At 47.3% G+C, this 25,998-nt stretch overlaps 1 protein-coding gene across 1 annotated transcript in view; it reads right to left on the reverse strand.

Annotated features, from left to right (window-relative positions):
- Positions 1-341: 341 nt before the first annotated feature.
- Positions 342-25,998, reverse strand: part of Tshz1 (teashirt zinc finger homeobox 1) — a 74,252-nt gene continuing 48,595 nt past the window's right edge. Inside the window, exon 2 of the mRNA XM_029471877.2 lies at positions 342-4,966. Coding sequence (XP_029327737.1) covers positions 1,746-4,966 — 3,221 coding nt within the window. The 3' untranslated portion in view covers positions 342-1,745. The remainder of the gene's footprint in view (positions 4,967-25,998) is intronic.

Raw genomic sequence — 25,998 nt, forward strand, 5'->3', positions numbered from 1 at the left:
TCCCTGGCCAGCAAGTCCCCAGATGGACACAAGAAGCTAAAGGCAACTATTTCTAACAGTCTGGAAGGACCCTCTAAAAGAACTAGCACAGCCTATCAATGGACCAAACAGCCACCACGGAAGGACTGAACTCTGGGAATCCTCGACACCCAGTGGAGGTAAACATGTTCATTATCCCCTTTAAACTTGCGATTCTTCTCATCTGAATGAAGCACGCCAGCAGCACACACATCAGGGATGATGCGTCTGAATAGAACTGTTGTTGGTTGGTCGCATAAGCAATACCTCTTGTGGGTGAAATAACATCTCGAAGGGAAAGTAACGACAGCCACGACAATCTCTGTAAATCAAGAACTGCGTGTGGATTTATTTTACATTTGAGAAAACAGTGGATTTAATTGTGTGAACCAAAACGGACTGTACAATATTAATGACAGGACATCAAAATGTATAATTAATAGTGCACTGCTTGCTCTGTTTTTTTTTTCCGTTTATTTATTTTTTTTGTCTGATAGTTCCTCTGAGTACATGCATCTGAGAAGATGCAAGGGCAGGTAATTTTTCTCTATTTAAATCAAGCTGCAGGAACTAAATTTTATCCAAAAATTGTGGTTTTACATTATATACACAGAAATTTAATATAAAATGACAATATAAAAAGTTAAAAGAGAAAGCATACAGCCAGAAGGTACAAAGAAAGTTGGGTAGATTAAAATGATATGATATGTAACGTACAGGCGTGTGTAAGCTGATGCTGGCAGTTTACAAGGAAAGAATCCAACATTTGCCCCATTTTTTTTTTTTTTGGTTTTTTTTCTGTGGTTTTTTTTTTTTTTCATTTACCAATGCATCACGCTATAGAAAGGTCAGCTGATACCAAAGCTTACATTTGTAAATAACTATAAACTGCAGTATATTACAGGAAAAAAAAGAAATAGCATTTTTTACACTTTTTTTTAAATAATAAGCTTGCATACTTTTTTTTGCCAAAAGTGGCATTTTTCAGCATCCAGAGGGTTTGGGCATAGTGGCAACTGGGGTGTTCATTGTTTTTGTTTTGAACATATAAAGTTGTGGCTTCCTGACCCCATGAGTCCTAGACAGCTTTCCGTCTCCAACCGCTGCATGCATGTCTTGTCACAAACCAGTCCTGCATATAATAGCTCATTTTTTAATTATTAAATAAGTTTTGTGTCTGACACAGCTTTTGATCTGAATGAAATGCCTTTAAGCGCCTTTCCCCCCTTTTTTCTTTCTTTTTTTAAATTTCTTTTTTTTTTTTTTTTTAATTTTTGAGTGAAAGGCACAGAGATAAAGTCCTCAAAGGGTTAAACTTGACACTACCAGGTCCTGTGACCTTTATTGTCATGGCAACTTTGTAATTTTAGGATGTCTCTTTATCGCTGCTATTTGTATCTTTTTCTTTACTGCTAAACAATGTCTCCGAAGCGTGCCCCCACTATTTCCTACAAAAGATAGCTTAACAACAAGAACGGATGCTGAAAATAAAGGTCAGACTTTGACTCACGGAAAGAAAGAAAAAAAAAAAAACAAAAGAAAAATAACATGCACAGATCAGACAAAGAGCATATAAATATAACTACAAAATATGTGTGAGAAAAACCAAGTCCAGATAGGCAGGTCAGCAACAAAGGAGAGACTGATTTCCGAGGTTCAGGCCAGGCCAGGCCTAGTGCAGCAAGAGAGGGAGTACAGTACTCTGCAGCCACCCGTACACCGGCACACTATTGCTTCTCCAGCTCTGTCACGTAGATCAGGTGGTCCTCTGGCGACTTGCCGTGCGTCTTACTAAGGTGCAGTTTTACTGCGTGCTTGCTCGCAAAGGTCCGGTTGCAGAGCTTGCATTGGAATGTGGAGCCCAGGTCTTCCTCGGAGGAGCCCAGCGGGCCCAGAGTCTTGTTGGTGAGGGCTTTGGAGGCGACACTCTGCTGCTCTTGGATCTGACTGAGTGGCAGCTTGGAGAGGTCCTTCAAGCTGAAGCCCAGGTGCGTCTCCAGGTGACTGACGTACGTGGAGGCAGTTCTGAACTGAGAGGCACAATCATTACAAAAGAAAACAGGATGCCCTGTGTCGAGGTTCTTAAGGAACTTGGTTCCCCCTGTCCTCCGCAGCTGGTACTTCACATTGGCCAGCCAGTGACTGATGGTGGTCATGGAGAGGCCCGTGAACTTGGAGATGTGCACCCGCTCCTGAGGGCCCAGGTCCGACATGATATATTTCCCTTCTGCCGTCTCTCGAAGGCTGGAGGCAAACTGAGCCTGCAGGATGAGCAGGTGTTGTGGGTTCCAATTGGACTGGCGCCCCTTTCTCTTGTGAACGGGTGACAGCTCGTCCAGGGCCTCCTCGAAGCTGCTCCCATCTGCATCTGACTTCTCTGACACCGTGGAGGGTGTGGAGGACTTGGGAGTCAGACGGCCTGTGAGATTCTTCACCATGTCCGAGATATCCATGAGGGCGCTCTCCCGCAGAGGCGAGGACACAGCATCCGCCACACCCGAGACCAGTGGCTTGTTCTTGGACTTGGTCAGATCAATGGGCTGGTCGCTGTTCTCATAGTAGTAGCGGTCGATTGCGTCAGCCTGCTTGGCAGGGGTCGTGGGGTAGACGGGCTTGTCCAGCATGCTGTTGCTGATCTTGTAGAGCATCGCCAGTGGATCCAGAGAGGGGCTTACGGGCTTGGACACCTTTCCTAGGTGGGTGTTCATGATGGACTGCAGAGCGCTTAGAGGGTTGATGAAAGAGGGCTCAGGAGAGTGGTCCGTGATGATACCCAGATGGCCGCAGCCATTGGTGACCTTGGCTTTAAGAGGTTCTGTACCATTTGGGGTGTGAGTGTCCACTGTACTCTCCTTTTTGGCCTTCCCAGTTTCTGAATCCGAGCCCTTCTTCTGTGGCTTGCTCCCAGTCTCCTCTGTCTTAGGAAGATCTTTATTCTCCTTCACCACAGGGGAGATGGCTTTGACAGGGGAGCTCTTCTCCTTCTCAGTAGGCCTCTCCTCCTTCTTGATGCTGACCTTGCCCGTGACCTTCTCTACTAACTCCTCCATGGCAGACACATTGCTCTTATGGGGTGGGGGCGTGAGGCTCCCTGGGGAGTGTAGGAGGGCATTGTGCTCTGTGGAGGACAGTGACTTCACGCTGCTGGCGTAAGACGGCTGTATTTGCACGCTCTGTACAGCAGACTGCAGCGGCTTCACTGTGCCTGGCAACTGGTAGGCTGCATGGATGCTGGGGTACCCACCCCATGAGGGTGCCCCATTCTGGGCTTTACTGATGGCCGTAGACACAGTGTTCTCCAGTGACTTTAGGATATCTACTCCTCCCTTGGGGCTGTCGTCTAGGTCTTCCTCACGCAGGTACTGATAAAGGGCAGTGGGCTCAAACTTCTCAGTGGAGTCTTCAGTCTCCTCTTTGATTTTTCTCTCTGCATCCCCAGCTGCCAGAGGGGCTTTCTCCTTCTCCTTCTCCCTCTCCTTCTCAGGCTCCTTCTTCTCTTCTGAGGCTACAGAGCCCACAGGAGAGTCCGGTTGTTTCTTGATGCTAGAGGCAGGCAGCCGGGTGTGAGTGGTCGGGGGCAATGGGATGGACTGGATCTTCTCCTCCACCACGGGGTCCAACACCAGCTGCTTTCCTTTCTTGGAGGCAGAGGTTGTCACCTTTAAGAAATGGCCAGTGACCATCATGTGGGCTGTGAGCTGCTGCAAGGTATCATGGGAGCTGCCACATTCCATGCACTTGAGTATCTGGGCTTTGCGGGCCTCAAACTGCCACGTATAACTAGCACCATTCTGGTAGCCATAACGGTTGTTCGGAGTCACATACGGGTTGGCCGTTTTCTGGTCCTTGGCTGACTCACTCAGTGCAACCTCAGTGGCCATGCCCGTGGGCTCTGGGGAACAAGGGGATGCCAGGTCCTGGAGTGCTCGCTTCTTGGTGGAAGGGACCAGTTTGGTGATGGCTGGCACGGGCTCCTTCAGAGGCACTTTCTGGTAATGCTTTGTTTTGATCATGTGGACACTGAGGTCTTGCAAGGACTCGAAGGAGTGTCCGCAGTACATACACTTCAGCACCTTCTGGGCATCCTCCTTCCCCTCCATCTCCATCAGGGACCGCTTCCTGGGCTTGGACCACCGCTTGGTCTTCTCAGAGTCCTTGTCTCTGTTGTCATCTCGGTAGTGGCCTGTCTCGTTCATGTGCACCGTCAGTTCCACCAGCGTGTCGTAGGCCGCGCTGCAGTCTTTGCACCTGAACTTGCTGGCCCCCGTGAACACGGAGCCATACAGCTTGTTATTCTGTCGGTAGAGCTGCACGGTGCTGAACAGGCTGGGCTCAGGCAGCAGTCCGTAGGACGACGTCTGCTGCAGTGTCTTGGCCAGGGCGGCCTGGTGCCAGTCATACCCCGAGCTGCTGCTGTTACTGGTGGTGCTGCTATGGCTGGTGCTGGTGCTGCAGCTGGTGATGGCCGTGGTGGCCGTGGTACAGGCTGTGCTGGCGGTACTAGTAGGAGGCGTGGGGGTAGGTGTGGAACTCTCCTTCTGGCTGGCATCATTGTTGCTGGTGGCAGAACTGGACTTTTTTAAATCCAATGCTAGGCTAGACCAGCAGGACTCTGAGAATAAGTTCGCATACACGGCTTTGATCTGTGCCAAGCTGTCCTGGGGGTAGGAGACACTGTCTGGACACTGCGACTCCTCCTTCTCTTCTCTGGAGGAGGAGCTTTTGAAATGGGCCAGCTGGTCACTGCCCTCACTGAAGGGCGATCCGTAGCCAGCGTCTTGATTGGTGGCAGTGCTGACAGGGGAGTTCTGATAGCTCTGGGCTTCTTTGATCTCTGTCTCTTCATTGCACGCAAATTCACTCTCCTGAATGTCCAGAGACAGCCCACCATCCTCCGCGTGCTCCTCATCTATTTCGGCTGCCTTCAGTTCTTCCTCGGGAACGTAAGCTACGAGAGAAAAATGACCCACAGTCAGAGGAGTCGATCATGCTCAAGGACGCAGCCTCCCCAGCAGTTAGGTGATCTTTAAAAAGATGTTTTTCAGCCAGGCTCCCAGCTTACAAGGCCACCTCAACTTCAACTCCATGTGCCTGCCCATCGGACCTCGGCAAGCAGGAATAAGCCACACTGAGGCTGTCCCCACACAGCACAGAAGCCTCTCTCTGTACACAGAGCCTTTCTAACTTGGCTCTCCCTCTTCTCTCCTTCTTTCTCTCCCTCCCTCCTGCTTCCCCAACTCCTTTCTCTCCCTCCCTCCCTCCCTCCCTCCTTCCCTCCCTCCCTTCTTCTCTTTCTCCTTCCCTCTCTTCCTTCTTTTCTACGATCTCAAGTAGCCCAGGCTGGCTTTGAACTCTCGATCCTCGTTACAGATATACACCACCCCATCTTAAAGATATCGCTATGGTTAGAGGCTGTGGGGAACAGGAAGGAATCCCACATGCTATAACTCATGGGACCTGCCAGCCCTCTTTGACGGCTTTTATGGTACATTTGATGAAATTGGGAGGAACCCAGCTGTCTCTTTAGACCAATGTATTTTCCCAGGTAATATTCTATGGTTTCCATAAGTAAAAATAGTCCTTCATGGGAAGCAGTAACATATATATATATATATACATATATATATATATATACATACACACACATATATGTGTGTGTATAACACATGTATATATATGTGTGGAGAGAGAGAGAGAGAGAGATAGAGATATAATGGTTTTCACTAAAACACAAATGCTTATCACATCATGAGTCTGCTGCCGGGACAAAACCCAGTGTTACCTATGTTACTACTCAGGGATGGCCAAGGCCATTGCCACACACCAATACCCAAAGCAGCACCACACACCACAGCTAAAGGAAGAAATAAGGTGAGCAAGCATCCATCATATGGACAGATGTGGTCATCCACGCCACAGAGCATCATCTAGCGCTAGAGAGGAAAACACTGACCTCTGACCCCACAAAGATATGGGTGAGCCGTGAGGACCCTGCCCAAAGGAGAATGGGCTAGTTACACAGGACAGATACAGTCCTGGGCCCTTCTGTGAGGTCTGTACAGCAGTCAGGTTCACAGACAGATGGTGGGTGGCAGGGCAGAGTGGGATTGGGGCAATGGGAAAGTGATGTCTCTGGCTACAGTTGCAGTTTTGTGAGCTGAGAAACGACCTTAGGAAGTGGGGATGGTAGCCCAGCGACAGGAATGTTCTGGGTGCCACTGAATAAAGCCTTTAGATATGGCTGCGATGGTCACTTCCATGTTGTGAGAACTTCATCTTAATAGTTTTTAATTATGAAGGCAGTAACAGCATATGCCACAGGCCCACAGCTGCCTGCAGAACTGCAAGCTGAAGGACATGTAGGTGCCAGGGAAAGCCTTGATTCTTACCTCGGGTCATTTTAAATGCTTTGATGTGTGACATATCTTGGTACTGACATATTTTTTTTTGACTACCTCTTAAACTTATTTGAGCAATGTGCTTCTCTCTCTCTCTCTCTCTCTCTCTCTCTCTCTCTCTCTCTCTCTCTCTCTCCCTCCCTCCCTCCCTCCCTCCCCCTACTTCCCCCCCCACCTCCCTTTCTCTGACAGAAAAACTAGGTGACCTGGTGTTTCATGAGAAAGTAGAAATTTGAGGTTGAGGTATTCTCCAGCAAGCCCCTATTAAAATGCACTGGTGTGACCTGAGAGGGGCGTCTCATTAAACATGATCATTCATTATCACATTATCAGAGCCGGATCCTAAGGGAGTGTGGCAAAGAGCACAGGCATTTTCAGAGAGGGATGACAGGAGAGACAAAGAATAGCTCTGTGCCTCAGGGGAGGACGCCAGGGTGGGTGAAGGACCAGGAAGCTTCCGCACCTGCAAATGAAAGGCTCCAGGCATCAGGGCAGGCACTCACAGAGCATGAATGACCTCTATCTGTACACATACACGCATACATGCATACACATAGATGTGCACACATGACAGTGTATGCACAATCACATAGTATGTGTAAGCTCATGCATGACAGCACACATACTTCTTATATATGAGCACACATATGATGACAGTACATGCATAACCACTCCACTGTATGAACAGAAGCATTACAAATGCATGCATGGTCACCCAGTGCATGCAATCACACACCTGAGGGCAGACGCAAGCCATCCAGACGTGTAAGTTAAACACAATAGAACAGCACCATCATTCCTGTACATATGAGAATGCATGACAGCACATGCATGATCACTCCTGCTCATATCTGACATGCCATTCACAGTCATCTACATTTACAAGCACACATGCGATAGGACATACATGATCATGCCATATTGTGAACCTATATATGACCAACATGCATATGCAAGCTCATGTGTGTAAGATCACACATGGATGATTACCCCGTATACAGAAGCACACACATATATATGCACACACAATGAGAGACCATTGAATCTGCCACATGAAGACCTCTAAGGCCCTGCAGAACACATGTGCCCACTGCCTTTCTACCTCCAGCCTCAGCTCACCTCTATGTAAATCCCAAAGCAGTGTGAACATACAGGTCCGGGTCCCTGTTCCACTAGTGAACCAGGAAGTACAGTTCTGCTAATGCTATACCACTAGTGTGAGAAACAATCCACGGTGTGAGGCCTTGGGCTTTCTCCACGGGCACCATGTGCTGGGCAGTCTACAGATTAGTCTACAGCCCTCCTAGAAAATGGAAGGCTGGCAACATTCTAGGATGACCGGCAGACACACACATTTTCATTTTGCTCACATGAGCTAAGTGTTTAAGCGATCCAGATCAAGGATGCCATGAGGCCCACTGATAAGGCCCATTCCTTTACAGGAAGCTGGGTTGAGCTGTCCTTGCTGGAGAACATGTAAAGGGTATGGATGGATAGTTATGGATGGATAGTGGTTCAGGTCCAGACTATAGGTGTCTGGTATCCGTAGCCTCTTCCTATGTGATCCTACATGTCTGATTTCCCCCTTGTCCCAGCAGAAGTGTAGTCACAGGGACGCCACCTTCTTCCTACCCAAGGAACTAGCCTGCATGCTGTGGCCCCTAGACTGAGCTGACATGTAAATCATGAGCAATTCCACAATGCTAGCACAGCAGACAGTGTCATGGGGACATGGAACAGAACCACAAAGCACAGGGCTCTCAAACCTAACGGCCATTCTCTGACCACCACCACCCCACCTGATGGCTGTCAGCACTGCCTGCTCTCTGGAAGGTATCTGTGGAAAATAAGAGCTTATGTCTCAGGGGATAAGAAAGCAGGAGGAGTGTGTCGGGGTGAGGAAGGGGACAATGGACCACCATGAAAGCTGGGCCCTTGGTGCCAAGGTTTCTCTCTGACCTACCTAACTCACCCACCCTGCAGATGCCGCAGGCTTGAAGTAGTTTCTGGTTCTTCTGCCCTGGGAGTGGTAGAGATCCACAGATCTCGGCTGGCATACCCTTGCTGGTTCTGTGCCTGCCCCACTGTAGTCTAGAGGACTGGCCCTGACTTCACCCTTAAAGGCCTGTGACCACCAAAGCCTTCCATGTCCCCTACTCCTCCTGATCACCACCAGCCTGAAGCTCCTCCCACCTCACGGAGGCCACCAGCCAAAGTCTGTGCTTCATGTCAGGCACAGACAATGGCTCCAGCTGTATGACACACACATGCCAGGGAACACGGGAAGCAGTGACAAACCATCAGTGGCTTGCTTTAAGGGCTGGCTCTCTATGAGGTGGAGAGAGAGAGAGAGAGAGAGAGAGAGAGAGAGAGAGAGAGAGAGAGAGAGAGAGAGAGAGAAGAAGAAGAAGAAGAAGAAGAAGAAGAAGAAGAAGAAGAAGAAGAAGAAGAAGAAGAAGAAGAAAAAGAAGGAGGAGGAGGAGGAAGAGAAGGAGGAGGAGGAGGAAGAGAAGGAGGAGGAAGAGAAGGAGGAGGAGGAGGAAGAGAAGGAGCAGGAGGAGGAGGAGAGAGCGCACATATCAAATACCCAAGCCAAAAAGGAGATTTAAAAATTTGATACCTTCTAACCCAAAAACTTTGGTGTGTAGCCTAAGACGGTGTGAAATGAAGCAACCATTTAATGCATGAAGATTTCCTGCATAGCATCAGGGCACATTTGCCAAAAATCTAAGTCTTCAATAATGGGTATCCAGTACTTCAATGAAAGTATGCTCTAGGACATACCTTTTACGTGCTAGAATAGTAGGCATGGTGTTTGCCATGCAAGTATGTGGATCCAAGTTCAGTCCTCAAGTTGCATATACAAAAGAAAGGCTTTTATAACACCCCAGTGCTGGGATGGTGGGATCAGGCAGATCCCTGGGGCTCGCTTGTCAGCCAGCCTCTCCTAATTAGACTAATCAGGTGAGCAGATCCTGAGGAAGACACCTGAGACTGACCTCCAGCCTTAACAAGCATATACATGCACCCACATATATTCACTTGTGTACAGACACACAGGCACACGCACGCACACCATGCCCTAATGACACAGCGAAAGCCAAAACCAACAAAGGCAAAACACAAAGGTGTATGGCCAGCACAATGGGAAACCCCTGCTCAGGGACTGTTAATGGTGGATTCTTCAAGCTAATGGGTACATGGGGTTTTGACTGTTGCGGCCATGCCTCCTGATAAATGCTAATATTTTCAAAATCTTCTCCCAAGTTTCCCATTGGATTCACATCAGCCACTGCAGGTCATTGCTGAAATCAGCTGCATAACCTTCCCTAAGCATCCACTGAGTACGGCCATCAACAGGACCCAGGAGCACAGAGAATAACGTTTTCCTCCTGAGACGGGGGACGGCAGCGAGCTGCACTCATCACCACTACTATCCTTTAGTGCGGAAGAATCCGCAGGGCGGCAGATGACACGGGGCTAAGCATCTGAGGTCCCTCCTCTGGGCTGTCCAGCATGCCCTCATCCACCTCCCCTGTCACTCTATACAGTGGCCCCTTGGAAGACAGCTGCAGTCTTCCAGACAAGCAAGTGGGTAACCTGGTGCTTGGGGCTTCAGCTGGCCAGGTTCGGTCCAGCCTCTACCTCTGATATCATGCTCACTCTGTACTCCATGCTCCTCCAGTTCCTTGTGTCCTGAGCCCTTCTTTTCAGCGACTTCACGCTTGTCCCTGCTCTTAGTACACTACATCTATTCTCAGTCACTGTTTCACCGGGACTCATGAGGAGGCACACGTCATGGAGTGACAGCTAGGGGCAGGCATCTTCCCTCCAGCCCACCCCACTGAACACCTCTGCCCACTGGTCTGAGGCTGCCCTTCAGTGTCTAACCACCCACCCTGCCCCCAGCCCCACCTGTGAGAACCCCCACTTTCAAATGCGAGAGATAAACAGGGTTCTGGCATCTCCAGCTAGAACCCTAAGGATCTAAAACCGGCAGAATCTCATTCCTGAGATCAGCAGCTGCAGAGAAAAGAGTGGCCAGTGACACAGGATGAAGGCCATGAAGAATTCTCAAGCCTGTTGTCTGCACTCTGACAGCAAGAAGGGCTTCCCATGCCTTGACTTCAGTAGCCACAAGAGCAGGGCCTGTTCCAGTCATGGAGGAATCCCAGAGATGTCGGGGAACCAGCCCCATACTGTATTACCTATCATGTAAAAGCAGGGCAGCCTAATGACCCTGGGATTCGGGGGTGATCCAAAGAAAAAGGTGCTCCCAGGATGCCTGAAGATGGAGCCAAGAGAAACCGAGTGCTCAAACCTGCACTTATACAGACTGGGCCTATGACCTCTGTGGTCCCTGCTAAAGGACAGCTAGCTGCCTTTCAGTCTGACCCAAAGAGAGGAGGAGAAGGGACAGACTCAAGGCCTGTTGATCCCAGTAGACAGGTAAGTATATGTTGACACACACTTGCTCCTCAGGGCCTTACTCTTCCCAAAGCGCAATCCTGGTCATGGAGAGGCCTTTAAGGTTACAAGAATTACCACGGTCATTAAGTCCAACTCTGTGCTTGTCTGCTGCCGTGGTTTGAGTTTCTGTTCTTCAGGAATTCACCTTGAAATCTAATCATCGGGTGAGTCGATCAGGAGGGACTTTGGGAGGTTCTTAGGCCACAAGGGTGGCAGCCATGGGAGTAGGGATTGGTGCCCTCATAAAGCAAGATCCAGAATGATCCAGAATGCCATCCTGCCCCTTCCTGCACCGGGGGACACGGTGAGACGCTAAGACCTTAACCTGGGTTTCTGGCCTCTGAGTTGGAAAAAAATAATTTTTTTTCATTGTTTTTTAATCTCACCCAGAATGTGATACTGTTACAATGGCCAGGAGGCACCAAGACATCTGCTCATCTCTGTTGCACCCCAGAGATGTACACGCAGAATAAACAATACACACTAGCATGCTCACTGGTTTACTCTCCTTGTACCGCTGTGGAAAGGCAGCCCGGCTCAGCCATATTACAACAGGACCTATCCCTGGGACAACAGGAAGAAAATGACAATCAGCTAGCCCTCGTGGAAGCTGGCCCAGTAGATAGTGTCCTGATACCAGGCGTGACATGTGTCCCAGTAAATTTTCTGGAGCCCCCTTTTTTCATGCGCCCCAGAGCACCGAGGAAGGAAGGCAGGAAGCCCAAAGGAGGGATCAAGGCTCCCAGCAACCTCTCGAGGGGAGGGCAGCTCATTCCACCTGTGCGCTCTCTCCCTCATTAGCCCATGTTGTGGAGGGTTGGCTGTGAGGAAAGTGGATGTTTCAAAGTATCAAATAAAAAACCCAGGTCTTTAGTCGCTGCTTGGTAAAACCTTACAGTGAACTTGGCTATTGTCTTACCACCTGGTGAGACGATAATCGGACCAAATTGCATGTTTATCTACACCAAACTTTTTTTTTTTTAAGAAAAGGAAAAACTGGCAAACGTGATACTCCTGAACAGATGGCCATTATATCAAAATACATTTACTCCAAGGGACCAATTCACAAAAGGGGCTCACACACCACACACACCTAAAGGACGGGTGTGTGGCTTCAGTTCATCACAGAATCCAGCAGGACACAACTTCTTCCGAATTTATAATTTACCTCTTGTAATGTAACGTCACCTTTGCCACCGAGAGAGCAGGTGGTTTTAGTGAGAGTCTGAATCTATCAAGGGGAAAAAAAAATGCAGAGGAAGCAGAAACAGGCAAAACACATCCCTTCCTAGCCTGGAAAAAAAAAAAAACAACAACATAAAAATGCAAGCAAGATATACATTAATTTGCTAGTGTGGTTTTGATTTCTCACAGGAAAGCTGATGCCCTGCTTGGCAAGGCTGAAAGGCCACTTCTGTTCCACTGTGATAGGGACAAAAATGTTTCTATCACTTCTGCAAATTTTAGTCGCTGGTAGGGATTGTTAACGCATCGTCTTGCCGATGCATCTGACTTGTAACAGAAGCTTCTTCACTTAAGCCCCAGTAGAAGCCATCCCTAAGAACTGCAGGGTCGGTAAATAAAAATGACCTCCCCTCGCTTCCAATATTAATTAGGAATCCATAGATAACTGTCCCCAAAACTAATACAATTTCTTCTTTCTCCCACTGCCCTGGAATTCAATTTGAAATTAGCTTAGAAATAAGAAGGCGCATCCCAAGCTCGATCCTGATCTGCCCACAAGCAAATCAGATATTCGCCTTTTTGTCTCAAGCTGGTGGAGTTACAGCACAACTTTACAAGTAGAGACCGCACACAAACCAATGAGGAGCTTCCGGATGCTCAATGGTATGAAGAAGAGAAAGAAGAAGGAAAGGCCAGAGGGAAGCTAGAGTGGACTGAGAGAGCTGGGAGGTGCACAGCCCTCCTCAGCACCAGGGGACAGGGTTGGGTTTCTTCGGCAGTTGCACACACAGATACAGGTCTACAATGGAACACTCCCTGGCTCTACAAGATCACTCAAGATGTGGGCACTCAAAGCCAAGTCCCAGGGGAAGACATGATCTCAGTCATTTCCCCAAGTTGGAAAAGACAGAACCCCCACCCCCACCCCATCCTGAGGCAGAGGAAGACTCTAGTCTATTCACTCAGTATTAACAGGTAACCCACAGAGCATGGGGCCCCAGCCCAGGAGTTTCTGATACCCTGAAAACCGTAGATTTTAACTAACAGAAGAAACATAATTCAGGACCAATGGCCTTTACCCTGACTCACGCCTCAGCAGGTAGGACAAACCTGTGAAGAATGCCACCAGCACTGCCCTTGCCGCCAGACACACTGCAACCCAGAGATTACATCTTCTATAAAGTTCCCATCCATGGACCTCAGCTGGGGGTCTTGGGACTTGGGACTGGGAGAGGGAAGAAGCAGTTTCCACAGTCCCTGAAACCACAGCACATCTCAGAATGCAGCCCCCATTATAAAGTCAGATGTCTTATTCTCTAAGACACGCTGGCTAAAAGATTGTCAATCTTTAGGCAATTACAGTATGTACTGACTCGGGCTGCTAACAGGACAGAGTGAGGGTGCTAAGGAGCCTGCTTGGGCACCACGTTAGAGAACCTTTGTATCTTTAAGCATGCTATGGTTAAATGCCAGTTTTCTGAGAACACGAGGAATCCTAAGCAAACAGGTTTCAGTACCAGGTCAGAAACTAAGCACATGGCCCCACAGCACCCAATGTCCCTCAAATCTCTCTAATAACAATATTGGTGTTTGAACTGAATTATATCTGCCCTATTGTGACAGAGAATATAATTTTATCAGAATAATTACAGTATTTTGTTTTTTACTATTATCATTGCCTCCTCAGAATTGCTTTCAAAGATGTTTCCTTAAAGGATTTTTCATGGGGGAGGAACCTTCAAATCCAGCTGGAGGACTTACTTATCAGCACCTTTGTTTTCAGTGCACGCGCGCATGCACGCACACGATACTTTTCTAAAAGTCCTTTGCTTTATATAGGCTACGATTCTCTAAAAATCTTTCATTTCCATGTGTGCAAATGTCCTGGAATACAGAATGGTATTTGTAGAGATTGCTGTTTCTACAGGTGAAACTGGGAACAAAACACTTCATAGGACAAATGGCTATAATTCTCTGGCCTAACAGGGTTTTAAAGAAAAGAGTCTGATGAACCCAGGAAGCAAAGTCACCCACATTACATTTTCTCCAGCGACACCCCCAACACCCCCAGCACCATACAACCCTCCCTCCCTCCCCCCAACACAGAAATCTCATGATTGAGCAGCCAGGAATTGGTAACTGCAGTATAAAATTCTCCTTTCACAATTACTTACAGAAATAAATGACATTTTCCCCATCAACTAAAACAAAGACTCCGAATCATCATTTCTGCTATTTCTTTTTGTGTCAAAACAGCTTTGCTAGTGCGTCCCCGCCCTTCGTGCGCCTAGCAGGATGGTGCGGTCCGTGACAGTGTGAGCATATACAGTATGCCCTGCTGGGGTGGGTGGGGGGAGCAAGGAGCTGTCTCACGAGCCATGAGAACAGATCCAGACCAGCAGCACAGGAAGGCTGCAGGCAAGAGCATACCACACACACACATGTGTGTGCGCAATGCACATGTATACAGGTGTGTGCTCATGTGTGTGAACCTGACAAACTTCTTACCCCAACCGTTCCCAAGACAGGAATCGGAGAAAGAAATCTATGATCAGACTCCATTTTTTTCTAAAAATTAAATCTTGTTAATAATTTTTGTCATAAAATGTGCCTTCTGGGTACCAATGTGTCCCTAAAGATGTGCTGTCATCCCGAGCCACATTAGATTCTGTGCGTTCTAATACGAGTGGACAGAAGGCAATGTATACAGCCCTGTTACAGCTTAATGTGACACCAACCATGTGTGCCCTGATGGTTTACAACGTAAATACGCACATATTGTCTGAAAATAAAAATACTTTCATCTCAAATCCTAACTATATAATGAGGCACAAACATCGTATCTTTGGCAAATTAGATAAAAACTACATTTCTCGATTCGTAGCCCAACATTGTTTGGAACATCTTTGTTTCCTTAAAGAAAACAAAGCTCGCTCTTGTCAACAGTCATTTTAAGGACAGCGAGAAGTGGCAGCTGTATTTGTTTGTTAATGGCTAAATGTGGTAAAGTTCTCAATTCCCCCGAGTCTTACTAACACTGGCTCGGAGCAATTAGGTCTGTATCCCCCTCCAAGAACCTGCGTCTTAATCTGCACCCCAATTATGCACAGAGTAAAGGTGTGTTCCTAAGCCGCCCTGCTCCGCGTTCCCTCCCAGAGTGCTCTCAGAATTCTGCCTCATCACCACTACCGTTCCTCCTCAGATAGATGCACAAAAGTGTGGGTGCTCTGTTCAACAAGCCGCAGCAACAATAGAAGAAAGGCTTCCGGGAACAAGCTTAAGTCAGCATGGGACCCACTATGAAAGAATCCAGCAGGTTCCAACCTGGTTGCCCCAGCTCCCTGCCCCAGAGCAGGGTAACATGCACCTGTGGCAACCCTCTGACAGGAAGCACTCAGAGAAAGTGCAAGGCACTCTACGGAAGGGATGTTCTGAGTGGGGGTGGCTGCAATCTCGCAGATACCCATCTCCAGAACAGTACAGCAGGCTGGTTGACCACAGGTCCTCACTTCACATGTGTGCATGTGAGTGTGTGTATGTGTGTGCACATGCGTGAAGTGTACGTATGTATTTATGTGTTCATGTATGTAGGCACACACACATAACATGTGCACACGTTTGTCAAAGCTGGAAGTGTCTTTCTCAATCCCTCTCTACTGCATTTAATGAGACAGATTCTCTCGCTGAACCTAGAGCTCACTGACTGCTAGTCCAGCTACCCAGCTTGCCCCTAAGGATTCCCTATCTCAGCTTCTGGAGGCTTCTCAGATTACAGGCGGCAAACCTGGCCGAGGAGTTGGTTACTGCAGTGTAGTTACCTAGCTCTGTCCAAGTCTGGGCAGGAGGCAGTTGTGATCCTGAACATGGCATTTCAGCATGAGAATTGATCAGATACTCCACCTTTGTGTGCTAAGTTTACACAGCTAGAGGCTCCTGGGCACATTTGAACACCCCTTGCTAGCAGCCAGCAGCCGGTTGCTACTGTAGAGGAGCAGGGGTTTTACAGGCTGTGTGGCAGCAAAGAGCTAAGTTCCAATTTTAAAAACATTTCCAGATAGAATCAACAATTCACATGAAACAGCTCTTCATGTGAGCAACTTCTGGAAACAAGTGATTTTTTTTTTTTTTTTTCGAGACAGGGTTTCTCTGCGTAGCCCTGGCTGTCCTGGAACTCACTCTGTAGACCAGGTTGGCCTCAAACTCAGAAATCCACCTGCCTCTGCCTCCCAAGTGCTGGGATTAAAGGTGTGTGCCACCACTGCCCCACTGCCTCCCCTCCCCCGGCGAAACAAGTGATTTTTACCAGGAAAGAAATGGCCATCCCCAAAGTGGATTATTTATAATTAACAAGGAAATAGGGAGATGGACAGAGCACCTCCTCCTTTTACATCTCAGACAGGGACCTCCACTGCAGAAGCTCAAGCTCGCCATGGTGGTTTCTGTAGCTGGAGATGACCCTCGACACACCCCATTAAGGGAGCACCCCATTGGAGTGCTCCCTCCCAGATTCCCTCCCAGTGAAAAGAGCATGTGATTAGCAAAGGTCTGCCGGAGAGATGGAGAGGCTTGTGCAGTTCTGCCTTGATTCTGTCTCTGAGACTCACCGGCTCTTCCTGCTCCATCTGATAAACTATCCATCCCGCATTCTCATTAGGCTCCCATCACCAAAGGGAGTGGAGATGGATCCGTCTGGACCCCTCCCCTTCCCTCTCTGTCGGATGATTTCATTGAAATGTTCATTTTCATCCCTGCCGGCAACATTAGAATGGAAGTATTTAACCTGTTTCCATTACTTATACAAATTGCCATTATGGGGTAGGACAGATGTTAGAATCACGCCACATAACTAACTTCTGTACATCCTTTACAGGAGCTGGAGGATCGGGAGAGCGGCCGGATCACATTACCCGACTCCATCATGTGTGCTCCGCGACCAGACTCATTAACTTTACACATCAGCTTTTGCACTTTCTGTGTGAAAATTCCCAGGCTGTTTGGACTCATTTAATTTGGAAAGAGAAACCTTTGTCAGGGATAATGTTTTGATCAGGTGTGTTGGGAGAGCAGGGGAGAGGCGTAAGGGTGAATGGAGGGATGAGGGGCAAGAAGAAAGAGCTTGGGAGGGGAAACACCTTGTCGAAATGTTCCCTTCCCTGGGGAATGATGAAAGAGAAGGCGGTTGGAGCCCCTGGTGCTCAAAGATGGCTGTCACTTCAGATAGGCACGGGCACAGCTCACCTCGACAGGTGACACTGTTGTGGAGCAAAATCTTGCTGCATTATTGAGCATGTTGAGTGGGACTCGGGAAGACTGCAGGCCCAGGATGCCTGGGGCACCCAAGGAGGGAAGTCGGCAGGTGAGTGGATTTTGCTTCACTTGTCTACTTGAGTGAAGGAGGGAGAGTTTCTCCGTGGATAAGAAGGCACAGGAGGCACAGTCCAGGTCCAGAACAGTCTTCCCTGACCCCAAACTCCCTGTCCACAGACTAATCAGATACCTGCATTTAAGATTTTTACCTTGAACACCAATTCCTAGTCTGAGGACATTTTCCCCCACTGAACGCATCCAGACACCAGCTAGAGGCGATACGCTTAAAAATGTTGAAGGTGGCGGCGATGGGGATTCTAGGAAGGCTCTAAACTGAAAGCTCCATTTGTGGACTATAACAAACTGACAAGTTACATTCTTTCTGTGTATACAGGAAAGTCCTCTTAAGACCAGCGGATCCCACCACCACCACCACCACCACCACACCTCATCTAATTCTCTGCTTCCCTGTCCCCTCCCTTCCGCCTCCATTGGTTGTACCCTTGAAACCATCAGAAGGAAATGCTGAGTGTGATTAGATCAACGAAGAGAATGCGCGATGATCTTCTCCAGTAGAGAGAAAGAAAGCAACCACGTGCTCAAAGATCTGAACACCAGGACACGAGTGGGCTCCCCAACACAAGTCAGCAAAGCCGTGAGATGCAGGAAACAGGCCTCACAGGACTGGCTGAGACACACACACACACACACACACACACACACACTCCCTAGAAGGAGTGACTGGAAGCCCACCACTGAGAGCACCAGCATTTCCTCCCCAGTGGCAACAGTGAAACCCAATGTCAAACAGAAACGGACACAATAGAAAAGAATTCCCCCGGGAGAGGAGGATTCTCAAGCTACAGAAGCAATTTATTATCCGGAGAACGAATGATACAGCATCATCACGGCATGCCTACGGAGCATCTCGCCAGCGCCACGTCTGGCATGGGAAGATCACGCGGCATGGCAGAGGATTTTCCCTGAGCCTATACTGTGGACCAGGCACAGCACCAAGCACTCCTCAGTACCTCTCCCTGCCTTGAAATCACCATGGTCACCCTATCTATTGCCAGGGGTGGGGGAACTGAGGTACAGAGGTTAAACGAGGAGTTGCATACAGGCGGAGAGACACAAAGAGCTCTCCCAAAGCGTCTGTTTCCAGCCCAGGCTCTTGATCTACCCATGTTGATGCTAAACAGTATTTTCCAGCAACCTCAACACTGGTCCTGGGTTCAAAACAGACCATAAAGGAAGGTCTTTCTCTCCACAGAGGTCAGCCAGCAGCACTGGTCCTGGGAAGCTCAACCTACATGCTTCAATTCTGGTTATCACAGGCTGCAGAGGAGGATATTTGGAGGCCTGCCACCAACAGGTTACTCAGAGCCCCATGGGACTGTTTCAGCCACATCTGGCCAGGTATTGTCAGACCCCAAACAGGTCAGCACTCTCCAGAAAAGGCCTAAGAACATGTTTGCTGACAGATGCCGAATGCTGCAAGTGTTCGTGTTTGTGTAGTGAGTTTTCCCCTATTACCATGATGTTATGCTATACACACCCACTCACACAAAGGCACACAAGCATAGAACTCAAGCCCAACACCCAGAATCCATGCCCAAAGCTAGGTATACTTGTAATCAAGTCCTGGAGAAAGGAACACAGAAGGATCCCTGGGCCTTTCTCGCCAGCCAGTCTGGGAATTGGTAAGGCCCAGTCATACTGAGAGCTTCCACACATATGTGCATACTTATGCTCACACAGTTACACACACACGTGAACATGGGCACACTCACACACACACATACACGCATGCACACACACAAACACACATGCATGCACATGCACGAGAGCGCACACGTGTGCTCGTGCACGGGGATGCAGGGGACAGAAACAAATCTCTTCCTAACCATGTCAATCCAGTTTCCTTCCATGGGGTCCCACCTGCTCTGCCATCATCTGCTTCCTATTGAAGAGGCTCCAGCCAAGATATATGGAGCCTCTTCAATCGGAAGATATATCCTGCCAGGACTCTCCCTATGCCTCCTATAGACTGTCTATGGTGGCATGAGGTGGTCATGAGTCTGTCCGTAATGGGTCTTCCTGCTGGTGTGGGTCTCCCTGAGCACGCAACAACACCTTGGCAGATCTTGGCAGCTAGCACGGCGATTGGAACACAACAGATGCTTCAGAATCGGTGGCCAGAAGAGCGAATTAAACAGAGAGAGGACAGTGACTTAATTCAGAGCAAACTGACACAGATAAATGCACGCTGCTTCCCTCACACACATGCAATGAAGAACCTTTCTGAAGCACAGCAGAGAAACTTCTCTTACCAATCCTTACTATAAAACACTTGGTTTTTTGTTTTTTTGTTTTTTTTTTTTTAAATCCCACTTCCACGTGCTGGCCAGCTAGCACCTGTATCTGTCAACACTAAACCTCCTGGCCGTCAATCAAACACGGTTCTGCCAAAGTTCTGACGGCCCTAATGATTTGACTGTGAATAGGAACAACACATCAAGTGGAATCATAAAGGAAGAAAATGGGGTGGAAAAGGGAAAAAACAACCACTCGGAAATCTTGTCTCAGAAGATCCATCTTTCCTGAGATGTGCCTCCCGTTAAATCAGTAGGAATATCTGTCAGAGATAGCCTGCTACACCATTTGGCTGATGTCAAACCTAAATAAACCAGATCAGAAAACCAGCAAGTGGCAGGAGAGAAATGAAGGGGCTCGGAGCAGCCTCGCTGTGACTCGCATGGTTTGCTTGCTGATTTTTTGGGGGGAGGAGGGGAGGCAAGTCGTGGCAATCGGCGGCAGTCATTTGCGGTACTAATGTCCAATTCAGCCTTCTTTCATTCTCCTGATTTAGGTGGTCAGAGTGGTCTCGCAGCCGACACGGGGAAGCTGTGCTGTTTAGCAGGCTGTTTAATGGGAAACTGGCAGTCTTATTTCTTCTCTAGATTTGGTTTGTCACTAGGTCTCCATTACATGCCAGTCAGCTTTGATGTCTTTGGACAGGACTGATCAAAAGATGTCATTTGACCTACACAGCATGGCAGAAACTTGGAGAAGTCTCATAAAGCGACACTCTGGCTGTAAATAAAATGACATTATTATTTCCCCTCTCCCATCATGTAGAAAAGCCAATTATGGTAATGCACTGCACGTCAATGAAAATACAGCAATCTTTTTTGGAGCAGCGACTGCAGGCATCAGTATTGCAACTCTCCTTCCTGGGAAAATTTGCCCATTGGAAAATGAAGAGGAAGGAGGTGATAGATGTCTTAAAGACACTTAATAAAACCCCCGGACAGCCAAGAGAAGTGCACGTCAGCACAACAACTGGGAGCGTCGAATGCAAACGGTTAAGTTTCCAAATTATCTAATAATTTAATCTCTGGTGATTTATATTCTGTCACTAAAATGGCCAGTATCATGTCCCATGTCTCTTAGCATTTGACTGACAGCGAAGCGATTTATGGCACTAATAACCCTGTTGTACCCACCACTTCTTAAGAGGCCAACGGACGGGGGGGGGGGGGGGTTCCGACCTTGTTCCTGAGATTCATTTAGAAGTGATGTCATGGGGCACAATCTTGGCTGCCCTAGGTCTGCCAGATAATCTGACAATCGGGCTGGATGCTGTTTCTATTGTTTTAGAATACCCCACCATTTTATTATTCCACAGATTGAAAACAATCCCCGTCAACCCACTACTTAAGAACTCCTTAGTCAAAACCAAACACGCACACAAACCCCTCAGTGGCTTTCTGAGGAGCTAGCTTCCACCGGACACACCTGTGTTACGGTCAGAAATTCAATCCCCTTGCTTACACTGTGTGCCAGGCCCACTGAAACAGCCTCCCGCTGTTTTGCCCTAAGGCAGGAACCAAACAGTCCATCTTCTTGGGTCCTATCTCTCCTGGGCCTCCAAGGGACCCTGGCCTTTAAGCATCCAAGTGGTGTGATGTTGGCTTCAGTGCCCTGCAATAAGACTGCGTCTGCCTGGTTCTATGGCCGTGCCTTGTCTGCGAGGCACCGCTTGGACCTTCCAGACTTCTCTTGTTCAGACCATGAGAACAGCAGCTTTGGAGTTGCCTTTGCAGGACTGTGGGTAGAGGTCAGCTACACAGCAAGTCTCCCCTCAGGGGCACATTTTAATCTCTCTGTAATCATGGCTCGCATTCATTTCCAGAGGGTTATCAAGACTCCTGCCATGTGTGTCTATTTAAACCAAGGAGACACAACTGCTCCACAATCACTGAATCCACAGAGAAAAGGAAAAATTTTTTGGGTATGTCAGAAAATTCTTTGACTGTCCCAATTATTTGGGTTAACTTTTTTTTTCCCTCTGTTATATTAAGTCATCTCTAAGCATATACTGCAAGTACATCTTTTCCCCCTGCAATTTAATTTTAGTACATAATAAAGTATGGATTAAATTTAGAAGCTTCAACAAATTGCAGTAACTTTATATAATATTTGTCATGTCAATAGTAGCAAGGGCTTCCCAAAAAGATGACATTTATAAGGTTGTAAATTTTTATCAAAAAGACTCCCAGGGAGTCCCCATCCAGGAACCCACAGTCCTACCAGTGCATCTTGGGAACCTATAGGGTGTGTTTGATATGAGTACCTTCAACCGCAGTGTCCAGGGAGGCAGCCTAAGGAAATCACGAGTGGCCCCAGGTCTGTCCTGGTTTTCCGTTTTCCAAGGATATCACGTGTCTGTGTTGTCTGCTCAACTAACACTCATCCGTGAACCGGGAAGGCCATGGTGATTACTACGGGTTTTTTCATCAGTAAGCAGGTCAACATGGCCCCAAACTGCCTCCTTCCCAGAGCCTCACACAACAAAAAGACACTGGATTCTTGCTGCAGAGGTCTAACACTATCATCAAGAGCTAGAGATTGATGCATTATGCTGAACTCTTTCTCCCTCCCCAAAGAGCTTCTATTTAATATCATATTCCTGGAACACACAGAAATTTCTGGAACAGATGGGTGGGTCAATCTCAGCAGGTAAGTATGAGGGCCAGGAGCCCCGGGCTCTGGAGGCCTGCATGCATCATGGCCGATAGCTGGTCACCTCTCCACTATCCACTGTGTGACTAGTAAGCCGTGAAGCCTGGTTTGGGCCATCATCCACCATAAGTCACAGGATTCAGGGCGCTGACAAAAGCTAACCTCAATTAGGAGTTTCCTCTAAGTGCTCAGGGGCCTCGAGGTCAAAGACACAGACCGGACTTTGCAAGCAATATGGTTTCAAACCAAAAGTGAGGATGAAGGAGATGCATCCATTCACAAAAGCACCAGGACCTAAGTTAGCTCCCCTAAAGCTCTTAAGAAACAAAGAAAAACAAAAAGACATAGTGGTGCTCGAGGGCATGTGTGTGTGTATGTGTGTGTGTGTGTGTGTGTGTGTGTGTGTGTGTGTGTATAGGAGGACAGAAAGGTGGATGCTGGGGCTCACTTGTCCACAGACACTGAACGAACAAATTCTAGGGAAAAGACAAGATGGTTGATTGCCCCTGAGCAATGACACCTGAGGCTGACCTCTGACATCCCCAAACACGCAAACCTGCACATACATGGACACGCATGCATGCACATGAGAAAGGCAACAGAAAATAATCCTGAAGCACAGAAGGAAAAAAATATATAGTTAAGCTGTCCTGGCAAGTGTATTCAGTAAATATAAGTGCTTTATTGCCTTTTAGGTGGGAATTCATGAGCTGTATATAGGGAAGAAAGACGAAATTCATCATCAGGCAAGAATTACAGAGTCTTCCCACAGTCCTGAGTTGGAAGAGGACTAGTCTAGCATGAGGGGCTGTGATCAGAGAACAGATTTACCCACTGATATATCCTTCCTTACCCCAATATTAAATTTTATGTGGAAATCTAGGAATTTAAAAGCCTCACATTTTTGTGTAATAAAAAAGAAATACAATATCCTGTTGCCACCACAGTGACACTTCACGTAGGAGGGAAAGGCATTCTCCTTAGCTAGTCTTTGAAATACGACCTAAGACGTCATTTAATTTTTGAGAACCCTGAGGTCATGTAACACACTTTCTCTGTCATTTGTAAGTACATTAACTCAGTGGTCATACGACAGCGAAATTATGATAATGGGCTGCTCACATGGGTCAGACAGGCAGTGCACTTCGTGTTAGCTTCAAACAATGTCAGGACACAGCCCAAACGAGACAGGACAGCAGAGGGAGCAGACTTGACTTTACAAAAGTATCTTTGCCTGGATCCTGTGCACACACAGGAAGAAGGCGTAGGATCTGACATCAGTGGTGAACTCAAAGAAGCAACGCCAGTGAAACCACAAATTTTTACCCACACACTCATACACACACATATACACAGGCACATACACACACACACACACATGCATACACACACATATACACAGGCACACACATGCACACACACACACACACACACACATGCACACACACACACACACACACACACACACAAGTGCTTTAAAATCACACGTAAAAGTTGAAAGGTCAGGTTCAATTAGGTCTCCTTTCCAAACGTCACTACTATGGTCCAAGATGCAAACATATTCCACAGGTAAAATCACTCCATTAAATTATTCTAAAACAGTCGCATGTTTAATATTCCCACATAAGCAGAAAACAAACCTTTAAGTAATACTCTTGTGGGCTGAGCTTTTCAGAGACATCAGAAGACACAGGAAGTCCAAAGGGGATCTTGCTATGAATGTACATCTTCGATTAAGCCAGGGAGACAGTTCAAGCATGTGTTTTCCTTACAAGCATTTGGACCTGACTTTAATTCTCAGCATCCATTTGAAAAAGGTGAATATGGTAGTGTTCTTGTGTAATCTCAGGGTTGGAGAGAGAGGCAGACACAGGCAGAGACAGGTAGAGTCCCAGGGGGCACTCACTGGTCAGTCAGCCTGTCCCAGCCAGAGAGCTGCAGAATCCCAGTGTCTCAAAAAGTCAGCTTAACAGTGCCTTAGGAACAACACCCAAGATTGACCTCTGACCTCCATATATATGTGTATACACACACACACACACACACACTCGTGCGAAATACATAAAGAGTTTGTTAACTAGACGTCCCCTTCCCCTCTATTTTAAAGAAATAAAAAGAAAATGACAGATATGCATCTAAAGTTTCAAGAATGGAACTTTCTTACAGGACACTTAAGTGTACATCTTCTTCTGTTTCATGTCCATGGGGTTACGTCTAAGAAACGCTGCCATCCTTGACTGCGGACCGGTGGCTGTGCCTCTAATTAGCCTCTCCGGAAGACCCTGCCAAAGAGCCCACCTCAGGCAGCCACCTTGATCTCAGGGTAATTTGCTAACTACCTGTGTATCAGAGTGCAATCCCCTTTAAATAGCCCTTCCCCTTTCTTCTCCTTCTCTCTATACTAAAAGGGGAAAAAAAAATCTGTCAGTATAATAGCTCCTGGGAGAACTCGAAGCACAAGGTTGATGAACACAAAGGCAGGGAAACACCATCCGAATGCAAAAGTTAACTGAACAGCAAAGATAATTGCTAAGATAATTATTTTGATAGAAGCCAGCTGAAAGCTTCAGTCCTGTGTTTTACCGTTCCTGTTAAGGGTAAACTATCCGTTTCAGATCTTTGCTCTTCGCATACATATTTACTGGATGACATTTTGTTTTCAATTTCTTCCTGGAAAACAATCATAACAAAACCCATGGACTTTAAGTGGATAACTAGCTAGGTAAAAATGTTAACATACCTCTGTCAGGATGATACTGTAATTTTATAAGCAAGTGGCATGGCCTAACCTTGTGAAGCAAGCTCGCCAGTCTATAAAACCCTGTGTTTCACAGGAGGGAAGAAACACAAAGGATACTTTGGGCTATTGTATGTATGGTCAGTATCTGTGGCTTCCTCCTCCAGACCTAAGGGGCTGACAATGGAATTTAACGTCGTATAACTACTGTAGCCTTGAGCAAAGATACAATTACAGCTCAAAAGCATCCCGATTCCAGACTGTTGCTGGAATCACGGTATAAATCAACAACTGCATCCTCCCTTTTCGTCTGCAGACTGCTCCCCTCCATGGACAAAATGCAGGATCAAAAAACTTGGGTAAAAGGTCACTTTGTTTTTCTCAATGCCAAAAAAAAAAAGGCATAGCTATCTCAGGCGTGCATATGTAAATTGCCTCAGAAAACCCCTGCTTTCCCTTCACACTACGTTCCTGTATCTGTATAAAATGTTGGTACCTACACCAAGAACAACAGAAAGCAAAAGCTCTGTGGTATAGTTGCCAAGATGGAAGTAAGAAACACAGACAGATTAGACACGGTTATTTTCTCCTGGCCCTATTATGAAAGCCAGACATTTCCTTAACTGATAAACACGTATTTAAATTAATTTAATTGTGTTAAAGGGTTAGGCATGGTACTATCTGCATGTAAGAAAGGAAGCTTCTAAAATACACAGTGTGGTGCCACAGAATCTATTGATTATTGGTAACTCATTTATACGGCTGTTTACCACAAAATGAAAGTGTGTCTCATTTTAGGAAGAACAAAGAAGTCTGAAGATTATTATGATAGCAGTAAAAAAAAAAAAGGGGGGG

The sequence above is a fragment of the Mus caroli genome, unplaced genomic scaffold (genome assembly GCF_978045245.1).
Source record: "Mus caroli unplaced genomic scaffold, Mus_caroli_1 scaffold_19, whole genome shotgun sequence".
NCBI lineage: Eukaryota > Metazoa > Chordata > Mammalia > Rodentia > Muridae > Mus > Mus caroli.